At 38.9% G+C, this 12,843-nt stretch overlaps 1 protein-coding gene across 1 annotated transcript; it reads right to left on the reverse strand.

The window, feature by feature from the left end:
- Positions 1-1,379: 1,379 nt before the first annotated feature.
- Positions 1,380-8,416, reverse strand: LOC119786992 (hepatic lectin-like). Its single transcript, XM_038290612.1, has 9 exons — positions 8,366-8,416; positions 8,093-8,149; positions 5,722-5,790; positions 5,422-5,478; positions 5,158-5,226; positions 4,965-5,027; positions 2,508-2,653; positions 1,636-1,736; positions 1,380-1,533 (listed from the first exon to the last, which is right to left on the reverse strand). The coding sequence occupies exons 1-9, from the start codon at positions 8,382-8,384 to the stop codon at positions 1,380-1,382; spliced, it is 735 nt and encodes a 244-aa protein (XP_038146540.1). The 5' UTR covers positions 8,385-8,416.
- Positions 8,417-12,843: the final 4,427 nt, after the last annotated feature.

Below are 12,843 nucleotides of genomic sequence, written 5' to 3' on the forward strand. Positions count from 1 at the left end.
AGGCTTCTTGCTGTCTGCTGACATTCAAATAATGGAGGTCTATGGTGCCAGAGAAAGACAGGTCCATAAAAGTCCACAAAAAACGTGTCAATATTCCTCCATACTGCTCATCCAATGTATTCCAAGTGGCCTGAGTGGGTAGCATCCAGAATTTACTCGAAACAAAGTCATTTAGAATGTTTTTAGAGCATAAACAGTAGTGTATAGGATTTCCTGAAAGCGCGCGCCTGCGCGTTCACTACGCTACGGAAGCCGGCAGACCAAACCAGATGAAAGTGCGCATTCAGCGTCTGCTCTGCCAATAATGCAAGCGTAGAAGAAGAAATGTGCTGTTTACCTGTGCAAAGAAAGAAACAACGAAAGAAAAATGTCTGAGGACTTCAGTGTTGAGGAAGAGCATGAGTTCTTTGCCGAGCTAAATGCGCACTTTCATCTGGTTTGGTCTGCCGCGGCTTCCGTAGCGCCGTGAACTCACAGGCGCGCGCTTTCAGGAAATCCTATACACTACTGTTTATGCTCTAAAAACATTCTAAATGACTTCTTTTCGAGTAAATTATGGACGCTACCCACTCAGGACACTTGGAATACATTGGACGAGCAGTATGGAGGAATATTGACACGTTTTTTGTGGACTTTTATGGACCTTTCTGTCTCGGGCACCATGGACCTCCATTATTTGAATGTCAGCAGACAGCAAGAAGCCTCCCAGATCTCCAGATGCATTTGAGATATCAAAAAAGTACTCCAGAGTGTTGTTCAGCATGGGGGTGAATAGAAAATGAAGGCTAATCATGTTTTGGGTGTACTATTCCTTTAAGGTAAACATTGTGAATCTGCATATCGGCTTCTCAGTTGCATACTGTCCACTCACACTGCTACCACCCAGGGTATCACAAATGCTCTTAGATATTCTTCTACATCTTCCCTATAGTCTGAATAAAAATGTCCTGCCCCATGAGGAGGGAAACTCTTTGAAAGAGTATTCAGTTGGGATTTTTTCCTTCACAAATGCAGCACACCAATTAAGCCCCTTCTTAGAATAGTGTTAATCTGGAGCAATAATGTGTGTGCAAACTAAAAGTACACCATCATGAACGTTAAATGAAACAGCTGATTTTCTGTACTGAGGCTCTTTTTTTTGCCATGATCTTATGAGACAAATCTGATTTATTTTTATATATTGCAAAGAGATTAATATAAAAGTTTTAAGATAACTCATGAGCGGAACACCAAGGAGTATGGCAATAAATTCAGTGGTCACATTCTTGCACTGTACTGATTACATCCATGACGAAATCGATCAAAGAATAACTGAAGCATATCTTCATAAGAAACTTCTGTAAAAAAAAAAATCAGACTTTACACACTTTCCCGAAAAGTCATCCATTAAAATTAAAGATCTTTTCACATATCCAGTAGTTTTCGTTTTCGCATGCAGCATCGTTCCAGCTCTCTTCAGAATCGAATTTCTGTATCTCTGCACAGTCCTCATTTCTGCCCATATAATGGTTCGGCGCTCCAGACTTCCAGTAGCTGAAACCAAAGAACACCAACATTGTTTATATGTATAGTTTGGAGCAGATTTTTGAAGATACTTGTGTTATCATGATTGAATTTGATTAAACAATGAAAAACCTCTCTGATAGCGCAGTCCCATCCACCCATTGCCAGTTTCCCTCTCTTATTCTGTCATGTAGACCAATCCAGGCCTTCTTTTTAAAATTCCTTGTAAATAGCTTCATAACACAAACATATAAATAAGTAATTAATTGTTTGATAGTCAAGATTCGTAACATCTACAGCAACATTTGTAAGACATTTGGAATTCCTGGAAAGATTTTTCTCTTGATCACTTGTGAAAAAAATAAAAATACAGGCTGATGCTCCAAAAAGTCATAAAACTTAAAGCTTTTGTTAACAGCATTCAATTAATATTCCATAATGGTCATAAGTTACAAAGAGTGTAATCACATTTCATTAACAGGCATGGTCCTATCAAATAGTCATCTCGTAGACTTCAGTGAGCAGAAGACAACATTGTCTGAGAAATTAAGGAATATATTTAAGTTCAAATAAACAAAGGTGTCAAAAGGATCATTGTTTATTACTCAAGTAGAAGTAGAAATCTTGCTGTTTAAAAACCCTTTTTTTAGAAGTTAGAGTATCAACTTAAGCTTTTTACTCAAGTAAAAGTGTAAAATTAGCATTTTTAAAACTACTTAAAGAACAAAAGTAAAAGTAATGCAGGGAAACATTTTAAGGACAGAAGCTTTAAACCTACAACAAGTTGGGGCAGCACCCTACGGAGTCCAACCACAGAGAAAATAATTGTCCGGATGAAACTAATTATTTTGATGGTTTTTATTTATTTAAATACCAACAGGCCATAAGGAAAATTAGCTTAAATGGAACAAAACTAATGAGTCTATTTTTAAAAGGTAAGGAGTAGAAGTAAAATGTTGTCTAAAAAAATAACAGTCAAATAAATCAAATATTAATATACAAACCTCTTCTTCTCTGCTGTTTATAATCACCAGGTCTGCCCCATTACGCTTGCAGTCATACCGACTGCTTATCCAGTTCTTCTTGGTTGTAGAAATAAAATAGAAACTGCCACTGTAATACAGCCATTTCTGCTGCACTGCAAACTGAGCTAAAAGCCAAAACCAAAAAGAAGAAACTATTAATGCAATATCCAACAATAGCAGGGAAATGATGATTAAAATCATACCTTTTGCATTTTATCATTTGAATACATATCACATAGATATTGTGGTTTTCATTTTGTATCCTTGTTTTGCCATTAATTCCTCTTAGTGTTTTCTCATTAATTTATTCTTTATTACTAGGTAGGATGTTTTGGTTTCTTCCTTGCTTTTCTCACTAGTTGCCCCTGTTTATCTGCCATCAGATAATTAGTACATCCCATTTACCTGTGTCTGCTCATAATTCAAGATTTAAGTCCTCAGTTGTTTTTGTTAGTAACTGAGTCCTGCTGTTTACCTCCTGTTTTCATGTTTCTGTTTTTGCAAGTTTACTTATTCTTCATTAAAATTCTTAAATGAGCAAAGCAAAAATAAAAATATATGAAAGACTGATAGCTATTTCATGTTATTTTATTGTGGATATTTAAAATTTTGCAGGATTTTGACTGTTTGTAACCGGATATGAAATGACTTCTGCATGTGGTAGTTTAGAACTGACCCTTCACAAATTCATAATGCATTTATCTCTATAGTTATGCTGCTATAGGCTTAGACTTCTGGAGGACATAGGGACCCCCATTTCATCATTCTGCTTCATTCTTTCTCTATTCTCCTATTCTGCAGTATCTGTTAGTTCAATCTCTAACGTTCTGCTCTCTCTGCTTTTCCTCAGAGTAGCTTTGCCTCGTCTGTTCCTGTTTGGCTGTGACGTCATCCTGGAAAGAAACATCAGCTGTGCTGCTTCCATCAACACCCTTGTTTATAGATGTTGGAGATCGGCCTGTTTTCCAGTGTGGTCCTGTTTCTCTGACCGTGACTGGCTGAATGTGCTCTCTTCGTCCTCTGGCATGGTAGCTGGCTCGGAGCTCGTCTGCCTGGCTGTGTGTTTCCTGGGCCGCCTTTTACAACTGCTTTTTGTGTCTCTGCTTCTGTCTCCTTGAACCCCAGTCGGCCTCGGCAGATAGCCGCTCACACTGAGCCTGGTTCTGCTGGAGGTTTCTTCCTTTTAAAAGGGAGTTTTTCCTCTCCACTGTCGCTACGAGCATGCTTAATGTGAGGGATTGTATTTGAGTCAATGCAATCAACTGGTTTTCCTTAGATAGAAAACTTTGTATCAATTTGACTGTATGATCTGGTCGAACTGTAAAGTGCCTTGAGATGACATGTGTTGTGAATTTGGTGCTATATAAATAAACTGAATTGAATTGAATTGAATTTGACAGCATGTGATTTGATTTAATGATGGATTAATTTTCTATTATCTATTGAGTTTCTTTTGAAAAATGATACTTATGTGATACAGGTTGGGATATATTGGAAGAATCTCAGTCATAAAGTAATAGTGGAGGATTTTTGTGAATTTTTTAAATTTTTGATAAGAAAAAATGCACATGCACAACTCTGTACCCGCTCCCAAGGGAGAACGCTTATTAAACATGTGTGAGAGCGCGCACAAGCCCATTTCAACTCTTGCATGCTCTGTTTAAAAGTTGCTGTTTGTATCGCCCATACAAGCTTATTTTCCAAAAGAGAATTTTGCATTTTTTTCACTATGTCAGACTCAATACCGGTTATTGAAAATTGGGACGAGCACGTAGGACGGCCCTATGTAAACATATCACCGGAATGATTGACAATAAGGAGGACCACTTATATTGATGATCCACCCAGATAAAGAACGTCCTCCACTATACCTTTTATAATGAAATAAGACAAGTGGCCAAAAAGGGGCTAGAACCATAATAAAATTATATAGTTGAAAATTTAACAACATTATTTCTGCAACATTAGTTCTGAGTGTTTCAATGACTTAAATATTTCTTTTTTAAGGGCTTAAAACAGGAAGGAGTTCAGGATGAAGCAACGATAGCTATGGAGGTCAACAAAGCTGCGTTCAAAACTCAGACATGCATATTGAGTTTCAACCTAGCTGGATGGAGGCATGTTTGATATAGGGGTTGATCCTTGGATCAGATGATTCAAAGACAAAGCTTTGCTCTTAAAAATCAGCCATTTGATGCAAAATTACAACCCTTTCTACATTTTGCTAAATAATGGACCTAAAATTTAAACAAACATTTCACCGCTTCTCACATTTCATACAAAATATCTGCCATATTACACAAGATGGAACAAAATAAAATAAAAAAGATAAAAAAAATGATTTAGTCTTTCTTCCCACAGTTTGAATAACTCAAATTTGTTTTGTGTATAAATAAATCTATTGAAACGTTCTACCAAATAAAATTCAAAACTCACCAAAATCATTAAATTTCATCGCCTGCTCATCTTTCTCTTTAGTCAAGGCGTTCTTCTCTGAAGCTGTCACAGCAGGTTAAACATCAGTACATTTTATTGCAAAGAATAATGACATTAAGTAAAAACATTCACCCACTATAGAACACTACAGTTATTCCTGTAGTGTTTTAGAATCTATAGTTTTCCAACTTACTGCAGGTAGATAGAGTCCTGGTGAGCTGATTTTTTTCCAGAGATAGAGTTCTGGATTGGGCTTCAATCGCTGAAACACAAGATTCCACAGTGGATTTTGCAATAAATTATAGATGATAATTTACCAGTCTCTTTATTTTTTATTTCACCAACTGAAAAAATAAACTATTCTTGACTTTGGGGAGTTTCTTCCCCAAAGCTCTGGAGGCAGAGAGTAATGTATTGAATTTATCAGGTATTGTTTTAAACATTTTCTCTATATTACCAGTATTTGATCTCTTTAACCCGTCTCTCTCTTGAGTCAATGAATTCTTCTGCAAATCTGTAAAGACAGAAAATAATTTAATGTATTTTCTATTCAGGGTCACACAAAGTTTATCAGTTTTTTGTCTTTCTTAAAAAGCAGATTAAAACATTTCTTTCAAGGTAAGAAAACATGCCATAATTAGAATAATTTATATTATCATATTAAACTTATATTGTTGCTATACTTCAATACATCATCTTTCTGTTCCTACATAACCATTACAAACTACAATTGTACGAAGTTTCAATCCATACTTACTGCAGCTTCTCAGTTCCCTCTGCAGGTTGTCTCGTTCTGTTGTGAGGCTTCTGGATGTTGCCTCAATGGCTAAAATTTTTATTAAGATTACATTAATTATTCTTTTGCAATTGAACTTTTTACAGTTTATAATAAATCAATACAGTAATATCAGAAGTCTCTTCTGCTTAATTCTATGGATATCTGACTTTGTATCTGTCCATTATTATTTATATAGATAAAGGAGTATTTGTGATCTTGTAAGTATGCATACAGTAGAATATTCTGCATAATTTTCCCATCCATCCATTTTCTTCTGCTTTATCCGGAGCTGGGTCCTGGAGGCAGCAGTCTAAAAGGAGATGCCCAGACTTCCCGATCCACACACACCTCCTCCACCTGCTCTGGGGGGACACCAAGGCGACACCAGGGCAGCTCAGAGACATAGTCCCTCCAGCGTGCCCTGGGCCTTCCACGAGGCCTCCTCCCAGTGGGAAATGCCTGGAACATCTCCCGAGGGAGGCGACCAGAAGGCATCCAGAATAGATGCCAGAGCCACCTCAGCTGGCTCCTGTCGACGTGGAGAAGCAACGACTTTACTTCGAACTCCACCCGTGTAACTGAACTCCTCACCCGATCTCGAAGGTTGCCCAGTCGCCCTGCGAAGGAAACTCACTTCGCTAGTATTTTCGATCTTGTTCTTTCGGTCATTACCCATGACTCATGACTCATGACTTTAGGTGAGAGTAGAACCTAGATCAACCCAGATAGACTAAGCTCTCTCTTCATCACAACAGTCTGATACAGCGACCGCATCACTGTCGATGCTGCGCCGATCCGTCTATCGATCTCACACTCCATCCGTCTCTCACTCGTGAACAAGACCCAGAGATACTTGAACTCCTTCCACTTGAGACAAGGACTCTCCACCAACCAGAAGACGGGAATCCACCTTTCTCAGGTAGAGAACCATGGCCTAGCATTTGGAGGTGCTGATCCTCATCCCGGCCGCTTCAACAAACCAACTCCGGGAATGCCGAAGATCCTGGTTTGATGAGGCCAACAGGAAAAAATCATCTGCTAACAGCAGAGATGATGTCCTGAGGTTCCTAAACCGGACATCCTCTGGTCCCTTGCTGTGCCTAGAAATTCTGTCCTTAAATGTAATGAACAGAACCGGTGACAAAGGGCAGCCCCAGCGGAGACCAACATGCATGGTCTGACTTACTGCCGGCAATGCGAACCAAGCTCCTGCTGCGGTCGTACAGAGAGTTGACAGCCCTTACCAGAGGGCCCCACACCCCATGCTACTGGAGCACCCCCCACAGGGCTCCACGAGGCACACGGCCAAACACCTTCTCCAGGTCAACAAAACACATGTGGACTAGTTGGGTGAAATCCCACGAACCCTTGGGCACCCGATGAAGGGTACAGAGCTGGTCCAGTGTGCCGCGACAGGGAAAAAAATGCATTGTTCCTCCTGGATCCGAGTTTCGACTATTGACTGGATGCTCCTCTCCAGCACCCAGGAGTAGACCTTACCGGGGAGGCTGAGGAGTGAGATCCATCTGTAATTGGAGCACACCCTCCAATCCCCCTTTGTAAGAGCGGGACCACCAGCCCAGTCAGCCAATACAGGGGTACTTTCCCCGACCACCACGCAATGCTGCAAAGACTTGTCAGCCAAGACAGTCCTGCAACATCCAGAGACTTAAGGTACTCAGGACGAATCTCTTCCACCCCCGGGGTCTTACTACTTAGAAGATTATTAACTACCCCGGTGACTTCAGCCTGGCTGATTGGCGAGTCTGCCTCTAAATCCCCAGCCTCTGCCTCCTCATTGGAAGATGTGATGATGGAATTGAGGAGATCCTTCAAGCACTCCTTCCACCACCCAACAATATCCCCAGCTGAGGTCAGCAGCTTCCCACCTGCGCTGTAAACAGTGTTGGTGAAGCACTGCTTCCCCCTCCTTAGGCGGCGGACAGTTTAGCAGAATGTTGTCAAGGCCGACCGATACTCCTCCTCCATGGCCTCTCCGAACTCCTCCCAGAGTTTTTGCCTCTACGACCACACGAGCTGCAGCACTCTTGGCCTGCCGGTACCTCTCAGCTGACTCCGGAGTCCCACTAGCTAACCAGGCTAAATTATGGGTTCTTAACATAATGCTTTAACATAATATTTTAACATAACTTACAGACATCACTTTTAGACAGCATGAAACGCAAGCAGTTATAAATCTGCACGATTAAGAGAACAAATATCTGTTAATAAAGTGGAACTGTTTTTTAGGTAATCTGAGATGGCAATATTGTTCAATAAAATGAAAAAAATGAAGCTGAACCACATTAGATTGTGCTGTAATTGATGGAGATATTATTTTTTATTTTACCAGTTTTGCTTTTCTTCAATGTCTCTCTTTCATTTGTCAGAGAAGTTTGCCGTGAAGCTGCAAAAAAAAATTAAATTACCTTTAAATTTTGTGTAATTTAGTAATATCAGCACTATAATGAATCTTTTTCTGACTTTTAAGAGGTAGTAAAGTGTAAATAAAGAGTAAATAAATCCACATTTAAATTGATACTCTACATGAAAAACAAAATACTTGTCACTCTAAAATTAGTAAGTACTGTAGGAGGAAGACAATGTAATTTTCCATACTTACTGCAGTTATCCAGTTGCATTTTCAAGTTGTCTCTTTCTGCTTTCAGACTTGTAGATGTGGCCTCAATTGCTGAAATTAAATTCACAAAGTCTAATATATTAAATCAGAAATAACTAAATAAAGATTCTAGGCATATCATAAATTCATTTTCTTCAGTTTAGAATCAGTTCTTTGACAATTTTACAGCCTCTGAATGTCTCTGATTTCATGTATGCTCTTGTTCAGCTACCATACTGCAGACAGGTGTTTCATTCAGGATGGAGGATAAATTCTATACGCTCATTTATTTATAGAAAAAAGGAGGATTTATGTTTGAAGTTGTGACTGCATAGGACATAATTTCATTGGTTTTATCATTTTTATATTTTATAAAGATTTTATAAAAAAAAGCTTGTAAAATATATACTAAGTTGTATCAGATGTTTTTTTTTAAACCTTTTGGTGCAAAAACAAAAGCCTAATCTCTCTATAAAAGCAACTTAATTTAGGTATCAATCATTTGCAATTATTACATTTGGATTACATAAAAGATTTAATATTTTGGCCTAGCCTGGCCTGTTTTCTTTTTTTTTTCATGCAGTTTTACGTAGACGGCTAAAGGTATGGAAACTGACAACTATTATAGCTCAGTAGTATCAGAAAAGACAATCTAAATATTATTTTTACATTCAGATGTTAATGTACATCATAATTTTTTGACCCCCTCATGGGCCATTTAACCTGCCTGTGGGTTGTGGAAGCTATAGAGGTTACACATATAATCCGACAGGGGGCAGGATTGTTTTAAAATAAATGATATAAGAGAAACATGCATGAGCTGCACAACTCTGGAATTACCAGAATAACAGATGATCAGTTCCTGAAATCTGATTATTCCTTTTTCTTTTTCACTTCTGAACACCCCCACTTGCTCACTGCAGTTGGAAGCTGACCAGAATCTGGTCATTTCGGAGGGTTCCTCTCTGCTTAAAGGACATTATTCCTTTCCACTGTTGCCACATGCTGGCTTAGTATGGCAGGTTACTATAAAGGTAACGACTCAGCACAACTAACTCAAAATAATAACATTCTTCTCGTGCTCGTTCAGGAGGAGGAATCACTGTAGAATGGAGGAATCACTTTGCAGAGGACTGGTTTTACCTAACCTGGCCAGCCAGACTGAATTACTCAATTTAAATTTGGACCAATCAGGGCACAAGAAGTGGGCCAGAATTATCCCTAATGCAGCAGCGGTAGTTTAGCTTATATCTTCAGAGGTTTTTAGGCAAAAGTGATAGAAACCATTCACTGGAGAGTTTCTTCCACTGCTTAAAATGGTTCACGGACTACAAAACGAAAAAAAAAAAAACAAAAAAAAAACAGAGCTTTGAGTTTTTGTGTCACATCTGTTGTTATCTGATTGGTTTTAACCTAATGAGGCTGACCCTATTAGTCCCGCCTCTGAAATCGAGTTGTAACAGCTCTTTACCACGCTGGTATAGTGAGTAGGTTTTACTCAGTGGCGGTTCTAGGACATTTTTCCAAGGGTAGCCAAGGTCCACATTAGCATGGTGCCTGGCCAGTGGCAGTTCAAGAAAATTTTTCATAAGGGTGGTCAGGAGGGGCCAATTTGCACTGAGAGGTGACTGAAAACTGATAGGGGGCAAAAACATCTTATGGTCAATCTATTCTGATCAAAATAAACCAGCAGGAAATGAATGCACACAACATCTATATTTTCCAAATAAATCACTGGAGACAGACCAGATTTTCATTGGGGTCCTTGCTGATAAAGCTATGCACATATTTGTACATTAGTTCCATTTAAATGAATTTATGGTTCTACATAATGTATACATTAAATAGGTGGAGCAATCTTTTTTATATTTAATTACATGGAAGACTCCTAGGTGACTGCCGAGACAAATTCTCCCATTTAAAACCTAAAAACTAATTTATAAAAGAGCAAACATTTTGTATAAGTTACAGTTGTGGTCAAAAGTGTACATACACTTGTAAAAAATCATAATGTTATGGCTGTCTTGAGTCTTCAATAAGTTCTACAACTCTTATTTTTCTGTGATAGAGTGATCGGAACACATACATGTTTGTCACAAAAAACAGTCATAAAATTTGGTTCTTTCATAAATTTATTATGGGTCTGCTGAAAATGTCACCAAATCTGCTGGGTCAAAAATATACATACAGCAACATTAGTATTTGGTTACATGTCCCTTGGCCATTTTCACGGCAACTAGGCGCTTTTGGTAGCCATCCACAAGGTCCTGGCAAGCTTCAGGTCGAATGTTTGACCACTCTTCTTGACAGAATTGGTGCAGTTCAGCTAAATGTGATGGTTTTCTTGCATGAACCTGTTTCTTTAGCACTGTCCACATGTTCTCAATGGGGTTTAAGTCAGGACTTTGGGAAGGCCATTCTAAAACCTTAATTCTAGCCTGGTTTAGCCATTCCTTTACCACTTTTGATGTGTGTTTTGGGTCATTGTCTTGTTGGAACACCCAACTGCGCCCAAGACCCAACCTTCGGGCTGATGGTTTTAAGTTTTCCTGCCGAATTTGGAGGTAATCCTCCTTCTTCATTATCCCATTTACTTTCTGCAAAGAACCAGTTCCACTGGCAGCAAAACATCCCCAGAGCATAATACTACCACCACCATGCTTGACAGTAGGCATGGTGTTCCTGGGATTAAAGGCCTCACCTTTTCTCCTCCAAACATATTGCTGGGTGTTGTGGCCAAACAGCTCAATTTTTGTTTCGTCTGACCAGAGAACTTTCCTCCAGAAGGTTTTATCTTTGTCCATGTGATCAGCAGCAAACTTCAGCCGAGTCTTAAGGTGCCTTTTCTGGAGCAAGGGCTTCTTTCTTGCACGGCAGCCTCTCAGTCCATGCCGATGTAAAACACGCTTGACTGTGGAGACTGACACCTGTGTTCCATCAGCTTCCAAATCCTTGCAGACCTGCTTCTTGGTGATTCTTGGTTGACTCTTGACCATCCTGACCAATCTCCTCTCGGCAGCATGTGATAGCTTGCGTTTTCTTCCTGATCGTGGCAGTGACACAACTGTTCCATGCACTTTATACTTGCGTATAATTGTCTGCACAGTTGCTCTTGGGACCTGTAGCTGCTTTGAAATGGCTCCAAGTGACTTCCCTGACTTGTTCAAGTCAATAATTCGCTTTTTCAGATCCACACTGAGTTCCTTTGACTTTCCCATTGTAGCTTTTGTAGCTGAGTCTAATCACTGGGTCAAATGAGCCCTATTTAAATGGGCTCATGAGAAGTCAACAGCTGTAGTCAATCAGAATCACTTAGAAGAAGTGAAGAGGCCATGACATGAAGCTAATTTGATTGACACAACTCGCTACATCACCAAAGTTGACAAATTTTGTTGCTGTATGTATATTTTTGACCCAGCAGATTTGGTGACATTTTCAGCAGACCCATAATAAATTTATGAAAGAACCAAATTTTATGACTGTTTTTTGTGACAAACATGTATGTGTTCCGATCACTCTATCACAGAAAAATAAGAGTTGTAGAACTTATTGAAGACTCAAGACAGCCATAACATTATGATTTTTTACAAGTGTATGTACACTTTTGACCACAACTGTATCTCTGCTTGTACTTTATTGTTGTGAATGATTTTTGCTGCATGTTTGTATTCAGTTTTTGGTAAATATACCAACATTAAAATGTAAAAGTAGGAAATTCTACATGACAGTGACAATGCTGCTACCACCAGGTTTAGAGGAGTACTGCTGGTTCCAGTGGTATTGAATTACTGTAAATCTCAGGGGCAACAACAAATCACCTTGTGGGGTGCCCACAGGGGGAACCTATGATTGGCTAAGGGTGGCGATTACCCCCCTGACATCCCTCTAGATCCTCTCCAGGTTCTACTTAAACTGGATTTATTTATTTTATTTTTTTTTAGCTAGTGTAATAGTAGGAATTCCACTGCATTATTTTACATGTAAGACAAATTAATTACTTTGAATCTCTATGTGAAACTGAAGCAAACCAATCATACAGTATCTTATACAATATTGATTAGATCTGGCTGGTTTGGGAAGTTAATTAAGATAAATTCCCTTAATAATCAATTGTACATCCATAAACAGATTTGATTTGGATCAAACTGAAAATGAGAGCAGTGTCATTCTCCATCTCACCAGTGTTTGTCCTCTTTAGCCCGTCTCTCTCATTAGCCAGAGAATTTTGCTGTAAAGCTGTAAGAAAAGGAAACTTATACTTTTTCTCTCTTCACATCCACAGGAAAATGAGTAGCAGCATTAAAAGCAAGCTAAAATCACAGTCTCAGACAAAACTGCCCTCAAATGTACTTGGTAATGCCATATAAAATTTTAAACCTAGTTTTCCTGTCATATAGTGTCACCTTTTGTTTTTCTATTAAATTCTACTCTAATTTTTCCATTAAAATTATAGTTTTATAAAGGTTACATCCATACTTACT

Source organism: Cyprinodon tularosa, unplaced genomic scaffold, assembly GCF_016077235.1.
Source record: "Cyprinodon tularosa strain WSP-4 unplaced genomic scaffold, ASM1607723v1 ctg285, whole genome shotgun sequence".
NCBI lineage: Eukaryota > Metazoa > Chordata > Actinopteri > Cyprinodontiformes > Cyprinodontidae > Cyprinodon > Cyprinodon tularosa.